This window comes from Setaria italica, chromosome I (assembly GCF_000263155.2).
Source record: "Setaria italica strain Yugu1 chromosome I, Setaria_italica_v2.0, whole genome shotgun sequence".
Lineage (NCBI taxonomy): Eukaryota > Viridiplantae > Streptophyta > Magnoliopsida > Poales > Poaceae > Setaria > Setaria italica.
The window spans coordinates 3,153,186-3,171,696 of record NC_028450.1 but is presented as its reverse complement, the minus strand read 5'-3'; the positions used below and the strand labels follow the sequence as shown (position 1 = coordinate 3,171,696).

Genomic DNA, 18,511 nt, shown 5'->3' with positions numbered 1-18,511 from the left:
TCGCCAGCGGGCGAGCTCGCCTCAGGCCTGCACCGCCGATCCCGGCAGGGGAACTTGCCGCGGACGCCCACGCGCCGCTGCTCCTGACGGGGGCAGGAGCTCACCGCGGGGGGCCGTGAGCCGCTGCTCCCAGCGCGGAGGATGAAGCAGCTCACCGCGGGGCTGCGAGCCGCCGCTCCCAGCGTGAGGCCGGAGCAGCTCGTAGTGGGGGCCACGCGGGGTCGGAGCTCGCCCGAGGTCGCCGTTGTCGCTGGGATGCCACCCCTCCACTGGATCTGAGGTAAAGAGATGTGGGGAATGGAGGGGGCACGAGGTGTGGAGAGAGAAAGGGGGTCTCGCCAGGCTCACGTATCAGAGAGAGAAAGAGAGAGCCTACTCGCGGATCTCGCCGCCATTGCCGGCGACGCCGCCCCCACACGCGAGAGAGAGGGTGCGTGGAGAAGAAGAATTTAGGAAAGCCGGAAAGGGAATGGAGATAGAGGTAGAGGAGAACAAAAGAGATAGGAAGCGGGGTCCCGCGCGGGACGCGTCCTTCGACCGGTGATTTCGAAACCAGTGGGCAACTGGAAAGTCAGCATTAAGCTAGCACAATATGATTAACAACGAATTCTTTGGACTGGAGTAATTCCGGCCATAGCTGCAGAAAAAGGTGAAATGCTTAAATTTGATGAACACAGGAAAAGAATAATCTAGATACAATTTTCGAAGAAATATTAGATCTTTGGTGGTTTGTATTAGTTGAATAGCTGAATTATTACCAGCAGAGAAGTACTTCTCTTTTTAGATAATGGAAACCTCAGTCCGCTTGCAATACAGAATTACCAACAAAATTGTTAAGAGTCAATCCGTAAACTAAAAACCATCCGTGGGAGGTGAAGAAGTGAAGTGCCGATGTCTCGGCACGCTTGAAGCATCATCTCCTTTCGATCATCACTGCGTTGCATATGCACACACTGTGACACACGAACACACCACTAACCGCTGTTTCGTTAGTATCCTGTCAGACAGCTGAATTAATCTTCGTTGCTTTTCTAATTGCTAGCTATATATGGCAGGAGTACAGGACGGGATCGTACCCTGAGAAGCGAATCTTTTTGTCCCTGCAATTTGCTGGCTTGGAACTATCCATGCATAAATGTTAATCTCAGAACTTCAAACACGTACGAGATGCATGTTTGACGTCAAAAACTTCATAAATTGCTCTGTTCCTGCACAACGACGTAAAGTAATCACACATCACCGTGTTACTGCAAAAGTAAAACTGATCGATGCACGCATGATGCAAAAGTATTTGTATTTGGCTTGCATCGGATTGAAGTTATTGAAGCTAGCCATAGCAATAGGCAAGTGAGCGCATATGCACATGGCCACATGCATGCATGATGATTGATGATACACAGCACAGATAAGCTAGGTGAGTATAGAAGTACTGTAGTTGTCAACTGGCCGGTCCGTTGGGTAATTGGTCAAGGTCGTCTCTAATGGAGTACACTTGGCCAACTGCTAGTCTGTATGATGCATACACTATTACAATTTTACACATGATCGAATCTCCAGGCTTCTCGCCACATAATGCATGGCTACGTCCAACAGCTAGCATGCTCCATGCTGATGATGTGTGTTCTGCATGCAAATCCCGCTCATTATATCAACAGAAAAGAAAGGTTCATACTAATACTACTTTAACTATTTTAGAAATTTACAAAATTATCTCCTATCAAATGCTCTATGTTCTTTTTTTTCAGTTCTTTTCAAAGATGTAGTTTCTCATACCTAGCGGGGATTCCTTCTTTTTTATATAGTTGGTAGCTCTCCTGCCGTTTTTTTTTTGAAAAGACGTACTCATTTAGTTCACAACTTGAATAACCAAGCTAGCTAAAATACCTTTTCTTCAATTGGGCCGTTTCAAGATAGAAAGTGATCCTCTAATTAGACTTCGGCTTCGGGAGGACAAGCGGTTGGGAGCAACACTCGGTTTTGAGTACTACCCAGCTCACAAAATTTAAACACGATACTTAAGTCAGCGGTTTGAATTCAGAACCTTTCAACATATCATTTAGAAGGGCACTTGTTGGGGAGAAGCTGATGCCATGGCCCCACACGTCAGGTCCACGCCATCACCCAATCAGCCTGCCACGTAGACGGTTTAATACAAGCAATGGTGATTTTGACCTAACGTAAAATAATTAGCAAGTTTAGGGATTTGAATATGTGCATTTTGGTAGTTTGGGGATCTGGATGTCATTCCGAGCCAAGTTTAAGAACCAGTGGTGCATTTACTTGTTTATTCAGTACATATCATCGTCAGTCCATCATTCAAATTCTAACATCTGCCAAATCAGCTCCACATGCTTCTGATTCACAGGGTCAACTCTAACATCTGCCAAATCAGCTGCATATGCAGCTGACACGCAATCCAAGCAAACTCTCGAACACATATGGCACTCTGATAGTGTAATAGTGTAATCTTACCACGAGCGTCACGCCTCACCGTCGCAATGACGCGCAGCGGCAGCCTTCGTCAGCGACGTGAACGTGACCACCGGCTCCAACGGGTTCTCCTCCACGCTGGCCGCGAACGTGTCGTACCGACGGAACAGCTCCGCCACCATCAGCCTTCCCACCGCCACCACGGTGTCCTTCCCGGGGCACTGCTTGTTCCCCTCCGTGGCCGCGCCGGTCTCCGGCCCGTTTGACCAGACTACGTGCTCCAGCAGCCGCCGCCGCTCGTCGTCGGAGGAGGCGGCGAACCGGTCGGGGACGAACTCGCCGCCGCGCTGGAACACGCGCTCGTCGCGTGTCGCCAGCGGCTGGTACCCGAACAGCATCTCGCCCTTCTTCACCTCGTATGCGGCGTCGTGGTTCTCGACGACCATGTCGCGCCGCGCGCGGCCGTACTGGAACCCCACCGGCGGGTCCATGCGCAGCGTCTCCCAGACCACCGACTTCACCAGCGGCATCTTCTCCACGGCGGCGAGAGTTACCGCGCCGGTGCTGCCCGCGGGGACGACGGCGCGGACCTCGTCGGCAAGCCTGGCGTGCAGCTCCGCGCCGCCGCGGGCGAGCCACTTGACGAGGTGCGGGAGGAAGATCTTGTAGCCGCCGTAGGCGTTGAAGATGGCGAGGAAGATGAGGTTGTGGAGGAGCTCGTCGCGCGGGATGGCGCCCGGGTCAGCCTTCTCGGCGTCGTCGAGGACGCCGGCGGCGACGTCGGCGAAGTAGGCCGTCAGCTCGGCGTAGTCGCGGCGCACGAGGAACGGCGGCAGGCGGAAGGTGTGGAAGAGCAGGTCCTCTAACGGCCACGGCTTGATGGCCTTGCTCGCGATAGGGTGGAGCTGGAACACCAGCCACTTGAACGCCTTGGCCGCGGCGGCGTCGCCGATGACCTTGGACGGCAGCGCACCGCCGAGCAGCGCCGCGCAGGTGAAGTCGAGCATGTGGCGCATGTTGTGTTTGTTGAAGTCCACGGCGCCTGACGCCGCGAGACCGGCCTCGACGGCGTCGAACGTGGCGGCGAACGCGGCGCCGAACGCCGCCGCGACGTGGTGCATCCGCGCGGCGGCGAGGCGGATCATGACGCGCTTGAGGGCGGCGTGGCGCGGGTCGGCGCCGTCGAGGAACGCGAGCGGGCAGTGGCCGCCGAAGAGCTCGAGAGAGGGCATGTAGGTGCCGTCGAGCGTGCCGGCCTTGTCGACACGGGAGTCGTCGAGCAGGACGCGGAAGCTGCGCGCGTCGAGGAGAGCAACGACGCGGGAGTCGCCGGAGAAGAAGGGCCCCGGCGGCATGTTGACGCGCAGCACGGTGGCGCCGCCGTGGCGGGCGATGCGGGAGCGGAAGTACTCCTCCGCGCCCTGGAAGTAGAAGTAGTCCAAGCGATCGCGCAGCGGCGAGAAGAAGGGGACGCCGTAGCCTCCCGGGATCTTGCGGACCGGAAGGCCAGAAGGCGACAGCTTCTGCTGCTCGTCGCCGGAGCTGGCTCGCTTCGACGCCATGGCCGGAAGGAGAGAGCAGCGCAGCGGGTAGTGTTGGCTAGCTGCACCTGCACACGTTGTGCGTGTCGAGTAGTTAGCTGCGCATTTGAGCTTATGCTGTCCTCCCTCCACCCAAAAAGATTGCAACTATCATTTCCTGAGAAGTCAAGAATTTGATCAAATTTATACAAAATAGTATTAACATTTATAATACAAAATAAATATCAAAGATTAATCATGTAATATATTTTCATACTAAATCTATTTGGAGACGTGAATGTTAGTAATTTTTTTATAAATTTAGTTAAACTTGAAACTGTTTGACTCCTCGAGAAGTGAAAATTAGATTCTTTTTAGGACGGAAGGAGTACAGTACAACGATGCACACTGTGTAGAACCAAAAATTTGCTAGGTAGCGTAATATTTTTGTGTTTTTATATATTTTTTTTGTGTTTATGCATGGTTTCTTGAGAAAATTAGTGCAGTAGGATCGCGCAAGTCACAATCATTGTATTAGAACATCATGAAGAGCTAACATGATGAAAAATATTTTATGGGCAATATTGTATTAGAGCATATGGATGAGGATCCGAAAGATCCGGTTCTCATAGTAGTACATAGCTTCCTTCTCTATCTCTAAGATTGTTTGAGATCCAACCCACTATGTACGTCTACCTCCAGGAGGCTAAATACAAATCATCCCACATTTTACAGTCCAGTATCTCCTTTCCTTACTAGTGGCTCAGCTAGACACCAACAATTACTTCAAGAAAATATGAGTCCATTTTCTCAAGAAGTTTGTTCATATCCTTACAAGTTATAGAGCCAGTGCTGTTCCTAGGCCACCGCCTCCGCTTCCATGACGCTACCCCAAAGAAATGATCCAACCTTTTTCGCTGCAACCCAAAGTTTAGGGCTCATATCGTGGATCGTTGATTGGCCTAGAATGTTTATAATTCTTGTTTAGATAAATTTTTTCCTAATTTGTTTTTTTTATCGTAGATCGTTTGTGTCACCCTACCGACCCACCAGCACTCCACGGTTGTGTGTAAACTTCATCACCTCAACTTCAACCTCGCTAACACCTCCGAAGATGCCACCACATAACCCTCATCGACAATGGCTGTAGCATCCTCTGCACCAATCCGAGTGCCCGTCTACCCAATTGTCATCCACTAGAATGCTAGATCATCGTCACTAGTCTCTCATCTACACGACCATGAGCATGTCGCACCCCCAAGAAAGTAGGATCCTAGCTACCTTCCCTCGTTGCTACGTGATGCACTCCTCGCGCAAAGCCAACAAAGTGGCTCTTTGTGTATGCTATCCCATCTCTCCCTCCTCTCCACTCTCAAAGAATGTTTTGAAGTAAACAATTCTCATGGTTCTAGCCTTTTGCTTTAGTCCTAAATTTTGTCTGTTTTGTGCAATATATAAAATCTCAACATAAGCTAACTTTAAGTTACATATTTTATAAGGTACTCTAGTTTGGTCCTTTGTTCTTTGTACATTTTTGTTGAAGATCTCTGGTCGATGCTAACCATATGTATCTCACTCCCCTTTATCGCCACCATGACATTAATTGTGAACAAAAATTGTTCAAATATCCTTATGACTAAATGTAGGGCACACAGCGTCGATTATAAATCTACATCGACATAGTATGCATGTTGCAGTGTACTATTACGGCCATGTACTCAAACAGAAACTAACAAGGCTACTGAATTTTCGACTTGGTACAAACCCCATTTTAATTCATTAGCATTAATTTGAAGCTTGTTTCGTTGATCAACAACTTCAAGATAGGCCACATGATCCAAAAAAAAAAATGGTGTCAGTAGTCACTGGAATCTTTGATTATTATGGAAGCCCGGTCGTCTCCAGCAGTTGGCACACCTAGCTCGTGGGGAGATTGCAGATCAGGAGGTCAGAAGGCGACTTTGCTTTGACATCACTGCTGGGGCCTGGGAGTAAACAACCTGCTTTGATACCTATAAAAAGAGCACTGTATCTCTCTTATGATGGATCAAGATGTACTCCCTCCATCCTAAATTATGTCCTTTTGACTTTATCTAAATATAGTGTATGTCTAGATACATACAAAAATCATCTATGAACGTAGAAAAACCAAAACGACCTACAATTTAAAACGGATAGAATAATTGCCTTTTTCTACTGAACTACTAATAACCATTGTGATATGCGTACAAAATACCAGGGGTCTGGTTAAATTTTCGATCACTTTTCTTCAAACCATTAGGGAGCAAGATCCAATAGATCACACGCATCGTTCCTAATTCCTATGCACGTTCTAAAATAGAGTAGATTTCAACTAACATTAGCGGAAAACCAAACTTTAGTTCTGGTTGGAGAGACGCATAGGTCCCGAAAAAATCCAACATGGACTAACTAATCGAGACTAAAGGTCCTGACCTTTAGTCCTGCTTATTCCACCCGGGACTAAAGACACATCTTTAGTAGTTCCGGTTGGTAATACTAACCGGCACTAAAGGGTTTTGCGTCAAAAAATATTAGAAATTCTTAGGACGCTCCCACACACGCGCAAGTCACGTGATTTTTCACGCGAAATATGTGCGTGTGTGGTGCATGGGATTCAAACCCGCAACCTCTTGCCTCGCACGTAGCTTCCTTACCATCTCACCTACACAGTAATCTGAATTTCTACCCTCATAACCCGGTTAGTAATACCACCCTTTAGTCACCAGGTGTTACCAACCAGAACTAAAGAGTCTCCACGGTTTACGAAATTTAGACCTGGGACTAAAGCCTCTTTAGTCCTAGGTCCAAAAACGATCGAGATTTTTGTTAAGGATGGAAGGTCATTTCTCTACTAGTGTAAAATTATATATTGTTATAACAACCACAAAAACAATTACATGTCTGTCGCACACATATTTTACTACAAAACACACATGGATTTTAGTTGAGATGAAGAGTTATCTAGCAACTCAGTAGTAGTGTAATACTGTTGTCAGGAAAGATAAATCATTGAATATATATATGCAAACAAATCCTTGGCTACTAAATTTTAAGTCCGTTCATTGATCGACATCATGTTGGTTGTTGATTAGATCTTTAACCATAATCATTGAACACGGTCTTCAATGAGAAACAGCAGAAAAGTGAAGGGGGGTAATGGTGATTAACTTTAGTTTCCATGATCACACGTTTTATCATACTTCACCGCTCACGTGCTTAATAGCTGCTCACCAATCTAGTCACGCATATAATACATTGTAATCTAGATAGACATCTAGAAGAGATGGCCATGCTCCAGATAATAGGCATCTCCATGAAAACAGTATAAAAGTATGAGTTTCCTATATAAATTAAAGGTTCACTCTCGATTTAGTTCATCTTGAGTTTGAAGTTCAGAGTTAGCATGATCCATGCAGGGCCGTCCTGGTATTAATGGAGGCCCTGTACCAAACTCTGAAATGGGAGGCATAATAGGCTAGTAAAATAGAATATCCAACATCCGTAATAGAAGTATTTTCATTATCACCAATATTATCCGTTTGCACGTTTATGTTGTCAATAAGATCTTACTTAACCTCAAAATTATTTTTTGCTATTTAGTATCAATTATAGAACTATGATCAAGTGTCTGATTGTCGGATAGCACTTGTGATTCTTCCATAATAAACCTATCCATAAGCCATAGCCCTTTTCATCAGATCAAGTTAAATACTCAAATCTTCATCCCGATCAGGAGACGAAGAACAGGCGTGGAGCCACTGACGCGGACAGAGAATTACGTTTGGGATGTTCAGGAGAGCGCTAGCGACAAGGAAAACAAGGTTTAGGCCAGGAACTAATGAGACAGACCGGAGACCCTAGAAAATGGAGGCCCTGCACGAACGCACGGCTCGCACGCCCCTAGGGACGGGCCTGGATCCATGCATGACTTAAACTCATCCACACTAACCATTAATTCGACTCAACATTCTTATGGTTTGTTATCGAAAAATAGTTCTTATTGTTCCAGGTCAACCGTGACATGTGGCATTAAGGATCCATCAGTCGGTCTGGCAGAAGATCTTTCGGAATCAAAAGATACCCATGTGAAACACGGAATCCCTGTTGGCGATTCCCATTCATGATATGTAGGAATTAGGATCCCACAGTGACCATGCATGGTCACTCGAGACTAATCTGGGGTTATTATATTCATGACCCAACCTCTGAACTGATTAGTCTTGTGGTTATTACCACACTTCGCCCAGTTGTATGATCCTTTAATCACATCGCATCTGCACATTTGCAATTTTACGGACAACATTTCCAGGTAAATGCAAACATATATATCGAGGTTAGATATCCACATTATAATAATTAATCAGAATAAAAAATTCTTCTGAATTCGGACAAGTAAACTAGTGTAGTGCCCGTGCTAACGCTACGGGAACAACTTAGTGATACAAATCAATTAACCCAAAGGAGTTTATGTTATGCTAAGGAAGCATAGGATAAGATAAAACTAAGATCTATATATGCCCAAAGAAATCAATAGCATAGGATAAGATACAACTAAACTCAATGCTTTTATATTCAGAGATCCGATAAGAGGACTCCACTGCAGTATGATAGGTAAACATGCAAAATAATTGCGACCAGACTAGGGATGGAAATGTGAAAATGGATATCCGAATTATTCGACATCCGTATATGCTAAAACGACAATATGGATATTTGTATTTGTTGGTATTCCTTAACGTTGCGAATAAATCCGCAAGCGCACTGATATACCATTGTAGCATTTCATCCGGAGAGTATTCAGGGTATCATTATTTATATTTTCCCAAAGGATGGCATTGGTGTAATAGGATTTATCGGATACATATTCTACCTTGATCGACGAGCCATATGCAGCAGCCTGCGGCAGAAACCGACTCGGACTTCGACTGGAACGCGGAGCGCATCGATTCTTTCTCGGCGTAAAATTTGTCTACTCGAAACCCCCAACTCGGCGGCTTGCTTCTTGTCGAGTAGATTGATTTTGATGATGAGGTCCTTCAAGCTCGCCCGATGATCTCGACGATCACCCCTACCTGGCGCGCCAGATGTCGGTGTTTTATACCCGACAACCTACCGAGGGGTATCCCAAGGTAGTAGATTGGTTGGTGGGGGATTGCTGGATCTGGAACTCGAAGATAAAAGAGAGGACACAAGATATAGATTTATACAGGTTCAGGCCACTAGAGTAGAGTAACACCATATGTCCTGTTTGTTGTGTTGTATATTGTGCCCTGCACTTGGGTGTTGTTTGGTGTTAAGGATTTAGTCTTCTATTGTGGTTCTATGAGATCTTCGCCTACCGATCTAGGGACCTTTGCCCTCCTTTATATACTCCAGGGAGGCGGCAGGCGGAGGGAGGCAGCCCCACCCCGTGTCGCGCCGCTCACAAATGGGTCGTGGAGGGGGGGCTGCCCCGCGTCACACCGCTCACAGGATGGCCACGGGAGGCGACCCTGCCCCATGCTGTGTTGCCCACGGGGAAGCTGGCTCGCTGCTGTCGCCGTCCCACAGGAGTAGGCCGGTGAGAAGAGAGGAGAGGCTAAAGAGGAGGTGGAGGCGGGTAGATCTGCGGGGAAAGGCAGAGTGGGTTCATGCGGCAAGAGAGGGAGTGGCAGCGCATCTAAGGGAGGAAGAGGGAGAGGGAGGCGTCGGGTGGTGGAGTAGAGAGCTAGGGTTTCGGGAGAATATGCCTTTTATTCATCTCGGGATCAATTTGAAACATTAGATCGGCTTTGGAGGACTAGGATGAATTGGGCCTCAAAAGAGAACATTCTCGGCCCAACTGTTTCGGCCCGTTTAACTAAATTATGAACCATTTTTATTGCTTAATGTTTTTTATTTTTCTTTTTCATTTTATTGCAGCATTGTGAAGTAACACACACAAATAATTATCTTATATGCACCAAATCATTTTTTATATGTAATATACTACGGATAAGTTGTCTTGTACAAGTTTCATAAATTTTGGAACTGATTTACTATTTTCTATATGTTAAATGAATTTCTACGTGATTATCAAAATTAATTTCAAATTGAACTACATGTGCATTTAATAAGATACCAAAAATTACACACAAATTATAATTAGGCTCATATGTTCCATTCTAGTCCATGTCCTAGAGATAGATGAAAAATTCAAATTTCTTGTAGGACAATTCAAACTTCTTTCTCTAAATTACTACATAATAATTACAATAATATTCAAATTTGGTCAAAAAAATCCTACAACATGGCAACATATTTTTGTTCCATAAGCTTGCCATAAAAAAATTATATAGTTTAGTGAAGTAAGACCATACATTGTTCACAATTGGATACATCTCTCACAAAGTTTCTTATAACTCAAGTCAATCTTTGAGATTTCAATACCTCATAACATCTTTGAACTCGTATGCACCTCAAATTGGCCGCAACCGTCTATTGACTAAAATATTATTAAATATGAAGTTACATTACCGATTGTTATGCGAAAATATGTTTTTTTCTATTCTCTACTCGGTGGATGAAAACAAGCCATATGTAAAAGATCCAAGAAATAGCAAACATACATACAAGCACCATTTAAATGAAAGATCATGATTTTAGAAAAATTCAGGAAAAAAGCCATCAGATTTGCAGTTCTTACGAGGGATAAATACCAATTAAAAATTTTAATTTTAGATTAAAATGAGAAAAAAAATGAATGTTCATGTGGAATAATGTCATGAGTCAGCAAGGAGGAGCCACCACGTGGTGTTATACTGCTAGCCTCACACTTGCACACACGGATCCACCAGCCTTCGATTCGTGGCGAGGCTCATCAGCCATTCGGCTGTAGCCACGTGGCGGGAGGTATATAAATTATATAGAGGTAACTTCTGCTCCTGTTGTTTCTTGGGTCATGGGTTCGAACCCCTTATGCGCGCTTGTGCTCCGTTTTTGACATTTTAGCTCCACCACGTGAATCACATAAAAAAACCTTATCACGCATACTTTACAAAAGTGCAACAGTAGCGCAATGGTATGGCTTGCAGCTTGTGCTCTGTTTTTTGGCTAGTTCGATGCCCCTTTACTTCCGTGCATTTCTTTTTTCTTTTTCCAAACATTTCTTTTTTTCTTTTTCCAAATCTTTTTTTTATCACCACTTTTCATCCCCACTCGCATGCATGCCACGCGGAGGCTGCGGGGAGATTTTTTTTTTCAATCACACACGCACGACGAGGAGGCTGCGGGAGTTTCTTTTTTTCTTTTTCCAAACTTTTTTTTATCACCACTTTTCTTCCCCACTCGCATGCATGCCATGCGGAGGCTGCGGTAAATTTTTTTTTTCAATCACACACGCACGAAGGGGAGGCTGCGGGAGGGAGCGGGCTCAAGCCCAGCAGAATGCTGAAATAGGCTAAATATGGTTTTTGTGCAATAAAAATTCAGAGAATATGTAAATTTCGAAGTAGGCAAAAAATGATTGACAAATACGAGAGAAAATATGTATAAAAACTTTAATGCCAAAGATTATCACAACCAGAGGTATAGCGTAGTAGTAAGACTCGCAATTTTTTTGGCTCTTTTTGGCACCATAGTTTTTTTCTTTTTCTATACCTAGCACAACACCCACGTTTTTATGAAAATAAAGTAACGCATCTTATTTTCTTTAAAGTATGCGATGTATTTTTTTTGTTAAAATTATGATTGAGTACAGCATCAAATCTGTGACGATTTTCATTTTCAATCTATGACGGTTACCGAGGTTCGTCACAAGAACCGAGCCTGAATTTGAGCCTGGATGGGCCATTTGCAGATCTGTGATGAAAATTCACAGATCGTCACAGATGGTGTGCCGTTAATAATATTCTCTGAATCCGTCACGAATAATCCGTCATAGATTAAATAGTTTCTTGTAGTGTTTCTACTTCATTCTACTTATAATACCCAATCTCATTTATGAGATTATAAAAGTATTTTTCATGACAAATCTACATGACTATTTTTTTCCTATTTCCAAGTAAAATACTTTAGAAGTTATAGGTAATCGAAGTTTCAAAAGTTTGCTTAGATCTTATCCAAGACATCAAGTATTTGTGACCGAAGAGAGTAGACATAACTACTAAAAGGATTTATGCCACTTTATAGGCTGAACAGATGTTTTGAGATAGTGCAGAGAGAGTAAATAGCAAGACGCTATTTAAGCCTGATCTGTGCCAAAATTGATGACCATTGTCATGGACTCGTGGTAACAAAACCTCCCACTGAAATACAAACCACTCATGATTCTACGCTTTACAACCACCCCTTTCTCATTTACAGGTTGAACGACTTAAATTCCGACAAGCAAGGGCTTTTCCGTGTTCGCAAAAATAATTTGACAAACATTAATAGTTGGATCAAGCTGAGATATATGAACCTTAGTTCAATTTCATGTCTTTGTCTGATCTGGTAACTGTGACTTCCATTGTTGTATGGCGGCGCGCAACGAATGGTTCGGGATTATGGACGAGTTTGGGAACTTGCTCCTCGTCACAGGAGATGTCTTGTGCCTCTTGAGCCAAGCTCTGATTGCATAGTGCTCGTAGGTATGACCATCGGCAGCGACATGCGGATCCTCCATTAACTCCTGCGTCGTGGAAATTTCATTTTTCATAAGCTGAAAGGCCAGAAGCGAAACAGAGCTGAAATCGATGGAGCCAAGCTGCAGAGGAATTACCTGTGTTATAGGGCAGATGAAGTGGCTTGGAACACTTAACTTCGGGTTTCTCAAATTGACAGAAGAAGTAATCCTGTGCAGAATCTCATCGAGCTTCAGCAGCACCTCTGACTCAAGATCTGGCCGATCCCTGCATTTCAGGGCCGTGCATTTCAACCCGAGATTCGCAAACATCTCTGCCTCATCAATCGGCCAATCACTCTGAGATTTGTCGAGGATGTCATGAAGCCTCCCGTTTTTTATAGCATTTTCTGCGCTCACAATGAGCCCATTTGGGTGCCTGCCGGTCAGGAGCTGCAGCATGATGACTCCCAGCGCAAACACGTCCGATTTCGGCCTAACCGTCCCGGTCTGCTGGTACTCAGGGTCCATGTAGTACAGTGTGCCGGCGACGATCGTCTCCTTGTACTCCGTTTGCCAGTCCGGAACAAGATCGGAGATGAGCTTGGCGAAGCCGACGTCGCCGATTTTGCCCACGTAGCTCCTGTCCAGTAAGATGTTTGCTGGTTTCAGGTCACGGTGTACTATGGGCTCCGGGTTCCTTGAGTGCAAGAAGGCGAGTCCGCAGGACACTTCAAAGATGATTTGGATACGGAGGAACCAGTGCAGTGGTTGGTGCCCTTTGTTGTTGAAGAGCTGGTCTTCTAGGCTTCCGTTCTTCAGGTATTCGTACACGAGACAACCAATTTCTGGACAGAAACCGAGTAGCAAAACCAGGTTGGGATGGCGAAGCTGGCTGAGAATCTCAACCTGAAAATTAACACATAATTGAACTGCTTTACAAAACTTCTTGTTCATAAGAAAACATCAGTAGCATGAATGGTCTCTGAATGTTTGAATCATGCCATAGACCATTACTTATTACCTCCTTCAAGAATTCATCAGTTTTGTCGATGGAGTCTTGCTGAATGACCTTGACAGCTACTTCAGTGTGATCAAGCGTGCACCTGTACACATTCCCGTAGCCTCCCTCACCAATCTTCCTGGCTTCAGAGAAATTTTCAGTGGCAAGCTCTATATCCTGCTTCGAATACCGCCTGCAAGTTCTGCTCTTTGACAGAATAGCGTCGACAATCTGTGCCCTGTCCTGAGAGAGGACATTAGTAGCCATTTCTGCCTTGTGCCTTGAATAGGCCTCTCGGGTGAATGATCTTCTCGCGTGCTCAACTTGGTTGGTGGCCTCAAGCTGCTTCGCCTTCTCATCTGCTACCGTCCTCTTCAAAGCTTCCTCCCATTCTAGCGCATGCTCCACCTTCCTTGCCTCTTCAGAACACTCGGTAGAAAGAACCTGAATCTGTGTGACATCATGATAACATGGACGTGCAGCATAAGTTATTTAGTGGAGATTCTGCACGACTGAAAGGTTAAAATAGCATTAACAAGTTATGAAGATATAAAAGGATTCAGAAAACATCAACCTTTTTCTTAGCATTGACAAGGTCTGCACAAGCTTTATCATATACTACTAGGGTATCCTGCAGCTCCTTCCTTAGTTTCGCCACTTCATCCATAGACTGGCACTGTGGGTAAGGTCAGAACAACGTGTTTAGCATGTCCTGGAAGAAAGCAACTAAATCTATTTTTTTTAAGCGCAATAATATGTAGATCTGACCTCTTCGCTTGAGTTTGAAGTAGCACAAGGAGCTCCCCCCAAGGAGCTAAGAGAATCGTAGTTTTTACTTCCTTCTGTTCCTGTGGCATTTGTTCCTGAACTTTCTGAAGCAACATGTTCGGAACTTTCTGAACTTGTGACGACATTAGAAGCACTATGCGAGCTGTGGGCTTGGGAGAATGAATCTGAATGTGCCTCATCATCAGCAAAGTTGTCAAACAATAAACTCCTATGTGATTGTTCAAATGTTTCATGACTAATCGACTCAATCCTCAAGTTTGCGTTAGACTCTGCAAAAATTGATATCCCAAAGATGAGCATATTAAAACAAGCAAAATGAAACTCGGTGTCAATGCAGTATATAAGGTAGACGATTTAAGAACTCAACACACCGCTCATTTGAGGATATCTTGCAAGTTTCATGATTAGTCTTCGTTTGGACACGACAAATACATTGCATGAATTTTGCTTAGCTTGAATGACAGTACCGGGGATATCTGGGATGCTCAACACCCTGCAAAATGGACGACCGCGCAACAGTTAATTCCTTGTTCAAAAACCACAATATGCACATATACGAATGCTTTATCAATTGATACGTGCATAGGTGATAAATATGATTGGATCAATTGATTTGGCAACATTATGATAGGAGTTTTACACAATTTGCACTCCGGGCCCACTTTCAGTGACCCAAGTGGTCCCACATGTCAATGACACAAGTAATTGGCACTCCTGGTAAAAATATAAATGTACAAAAATAGTGAAGCGGAACTATTATCATGCAGGCCCTGAACTAGTTTGATAGATGCAATTATAATATTGACAACCACGAAAGTGTTTGTGAATCCAGAGAAGAACAAGGACAATGAAGTCGATTTCATGGAAGGCACAAGGCAGCACCAAAGGTAAGTACACCGTAGAACTAAAAAGTAAAGTACGGAAAAGGAGTACTGGAACCAACAAAAATGAACTCCAGTCTACATTTCCACCAAAACAAGATTTGACTGCTGAGTATTCAGTCAGATTCAGCAATGTTCTACTCCGACCCTACATGACCATCGAAGCCGGACATCACACCCTCACCTCACGGAAATGGAAGCATAGATGACATGATACAGTGCATGCATACCAATACCAGCCAGAAGCTTGAGTGACTTAATTGAGGCACACTAATCTCACCAGAAAAGTGCACTTTAGTTGAGATTAAAGGCACTGCTCCCTCCGTGCACCTTTTCAAATCCGATCTAAACCAAAAAGGTGAAATTTATAGCAAAAGAAGCCGGTCTCTTTTGTTGATCACCTTTAATCTAACACAATCAAGACTGCACAGTTGCATGGCCCCAACCACGGCCATAATACATCAATTCAATGGAAGCTAGAGAGGACAAAAGCAACCAAACAAGTAAATACTAGAGGATTAGGTTTTTTTTTCCAAAAAAACAAAACTAACGATCGCTCTGAATTTAGAGAAAGCCCGCGGCAACAAACAGGCCAGCTCGAAAATAGGCCATTGAGTGGCTGGGAAGTTTGAGTGCGAATTGCTCGCTAGATATACCATTTCTTTTTCTTAAAAAGTCTTTTTTTTTAAAAAAAGAAGAAGAAGAAAAACTCACCTCCGGAACCAGCGGAAGGACGCCGAGCCGAGCACCAAGCTCCGTACGCCGGAGTCCCGCGCGTACCGCAGCAGCGCCTCCGCCACGCCGTCGCCTTCCACAACCGCCGTCTCCACCTGCGCCGACGAAGCACCGGTCGGTCAGAGCGTCTAAAAACGCTATCTTTTTTTTTGTTAGCGGATTCTCTGCTGCGCAAAATACACTCACGGTGACGTTGGCGCGGCCGCAGTAGAGGCGTCGGAACGGGAGGACCGCCTCCTCCGCGCGCGCCCGCCGGTCGCGCGCGTACGCCTCCGCCGGCTCCCGCCCCACCAGCGCCACCGGCACCCTCTCCCCCGCTGCGCCGCCGCCGCCACACAAGAGCGCGCACACCACACATCAGCTCGCGACCATTTCGGGAACGGTGAACAGAACAGAACAGAACAGAACAGAACAGAACGGACGAGCTAGTTAACCGGCCGAGACATTGGAGGGAGGAGGGAGGGGAGGGATGCTTACTGGGGGACGGCACGTAGGAGAGCGTGGGGATGACATAGACGACGGCGACGGCGGTGGCGGTGGCGGCGCGGCCGTCGTCGGGGAGCCCCGCGGCGACCCACCGCGCGGCGAGGCGGCTGCCGCTGCCGCCGGGGCGCACGGCCACGGCGACGCTCGGCGGCGGGCCGCCGGAGGCCATGCGCGTTCCGGCGGTCCGAGTGGTCTAGAATAGTCGCGAGGAGGAGGATGTGGCGGCGGCTGCGGCGGGGCGGGTCGAGCCGCTCCGCTCGAGGCGGCGAGCGAGGCGCGGGGGTGTGTTTCGAGAGCGCGCGGGAATTTCCTCTGGTTTGGGGCTTTGGGCTCTGCCTCTGCTCACTTGCTCAGTTGCTCCGTCCGTTGTAGCCGCTGGGGAAATGGGGTTTTGTGGGCGCCGTAGTGTGGGGCACCACTGTCAGTGGGCCAGATGGGCGTGTGCGTTATGGATGGCAACGGGCACATTGCCTGCGGGCAGAGGGTTTACAGACCTGCGCCCGCGAGGCAAACCCTGTGCCCATGCTTGCGCCCACCGTCCGTCACAGGTAAGAAGATGTGCCCGTACCCGTCACCCGCGGGCACACCCATGCCCGCCAGGTGGAGCAGCCTCACGTCGGGTGGCGGAGTGGGCGGCAAGCGGCGAAGCGGAGAATGCTGTTCAGTAGTCCTTTTGCCGATGTAGAGTCTTAACCTCACCCTGTTCAGTAGCCCTTTTGCCGATGCTGATGCCGAATGCTGCCCGCCACCGATCGCCATGATGCACAGATGCAGGAACAGGATGTCGTTGGCCGCTCGGTCAGCGGCGGCTCAGCGGGTGGCTGCTGGCTTGCGACCTACTGTGGTGCCGCTGCAGCCATGGGCCACGGCCGCCCCCTCACCCCTCTCACCTCCGCCTCCCGTTGGCCTCGGCCCTCGGACGATTGCCGGCTCGCCTGCGGAACCGGGCATCGGGCGGCAGAGCGAGCAGCGGGAAGCGGGCGGCGGCGAGGTGGCGGCGGCCGCCTGGTCCCTGGTGTGGGGTGCGGGGCTGCGAGCGTGCCGGTGCAGCTGGGAGGTGGATTGAGGAATGAAGGAGGAACCCTAAAAATCGCTTATATAGTTGTATAGGTGTAGCAGGTTCGCGGGTTTGTGGGTACGGATAAGATATCTTTATGCCTGCTAATTTTTTGCCCGCGGGCACAAACTCAAACCCGAACCCGTGCCTATGGGCACAAAATATAACCCATATCCTCGCCCTACAGGGTTTTTGCCCGCGGGACGCGAGTAATTTGTGCTCGTTGCCATCCATAGTGCAGATTAGTGCTAGGAAGCACTAATGCCAGCTAGATTAGTGCAGAGACACTGATGCCTTGTGACCTACTATTTTCTGCTGTTGAAATATGCCATATGTGGCTAGAACATGTTATTTTCATGACTGGTATGTCCTAGGCAATGATATGATGCTCAAATATGTTGCCTTTGAAGGGTAAGGGCAAATTTGTCCAAATTTATGTGTTATGTGACCTCTTTGAGTTGGAAATACTATTATATGAGTCACAGTGTCCTGCAACAAATGCCATGGTTGAATAATGTCTTATGGCAACGACGTTTTTTTAGTGGTTCGGGGCAAAGGCCAACTTTGAATGGTGACCTACAGCCAATTCTACCTTTGTATTATGGTAGGTGGTTGTTTCACTTAGTTTGTTGAATGCAAAGATGGCTTCCACCGAGTCCTACCACCCATCCCCGCCCGGCTTCCTGCCGCCAACACCCAACCAAGCCACCTCCCCTGTACCGCCCCCACCCACCCAACTACACCGGAGACTCGTAGACCTCTGCCTCCCCACCAGCTCATCCCCAGCCCCATCACATCTAGAGGTGGATGGACTCAACCTCCATTATTGCTTAAAATCTGAAGAAGATAGCCTGGGTCCTAGGAGCATTGAAGCCAAAGCCTGGAAGGAGAAGACAGCACACACAGCGGTGGTATGGTAGGACCAAGATTCTTGGGCTTCTGCGCCATGAAAGGAAGAGGACGGCACGCAACGCTGCATTCACTTGGTGGTGGTAAAGCCGGCAGAGCATCGGATTTCCTACAAGGCTG

At 46.8% G+C, this 18,511-nt stretch overlaps 2 protein-coding genes across 2 annotated transcripts; both read right to left on the bottom strand.

Moving 5' to 3' along the window:
- Window positions 1-2,338: 2,338 nt before the first annotated feature.
- Window positions 2,339-3,992, bottom strand: LOC101782604 (allene oxide synthase 4). The gene has a single exon (XM_004954575.2). The coding sequence runs from the start codon at window positions 3,990-3,992 to the stop codon at window positions 2,481-2,483; it is 1,512 nt and encodes a 503-aa protein (XP_004954632.1). The 3' UTR covers window positions 2,339-2,480.
- Window positions 3,993-12,183: 8,191 nt separating this feature from the next.
- On the bottom strand, window positions 12,184-16,749 carry LOC101761389 (U-box domain-containing protein 34). Its single transcript, XM_022825156.1, has 9 exons — window positions 16,417-16,749; window positions 16,126-16,256; window positions 15,919-16,034; window positions 14,695-14,816; window positions 14,303-14,592; window positions 14,109-14,210; window positions 13,556-13,984; window positions 12,691-13,440; window positions 12,184-12,600 (listed from the first exon to the last, which is right to left on the bottom strand). The coding sequence occupies exons 1-9, from the start codon at window positions 16,592-16,594 to the stop codon at window positions 12,403-12,405; spliced, it is 2,316 nt and encodes a 771-aa protein (XP_022680891.1). The 5' UTR covers window positions 16,595-16,749; the 3' UTR covers window positions 12,184-12,402.
- Between the last annotated feature and the right edge of the window lie 1,762 nt (window positions 16,750-18,511).

Bases quoted from the DNA above. Each gene is read 5' to 3' on its own strand.
- LOC101782604 (XM_004954575.2), bottom strand. From the start codon at position 3,992: ATGGCGTCGAAGCGAGCCAGCTCCGGCGACGAGCAGCAGAAGCTGTCG.
- LOC101761389 (XM_022825156.1), bottom strand. From the start codon at position 16,594: ATGGCCTCCGGCGGCCCGCCGCCGAGCGTCGCCGTGGCCGTGCGCCCC. The intron at 14,593-14,694 runs GTGTGTTGAGTT...CAATTTTTGCAG, and splicing joins AAGATATCCTCAAATGAGCG to AGTCTAACGCAAACTTGAGG. The intron at 12,601-12,690 runs GTAATTCCTCTG...TCCACGACGCAG, and splicing joins TCATCTGCCCTATAACACAG to GAGTTAATGGAGGATCCGCA.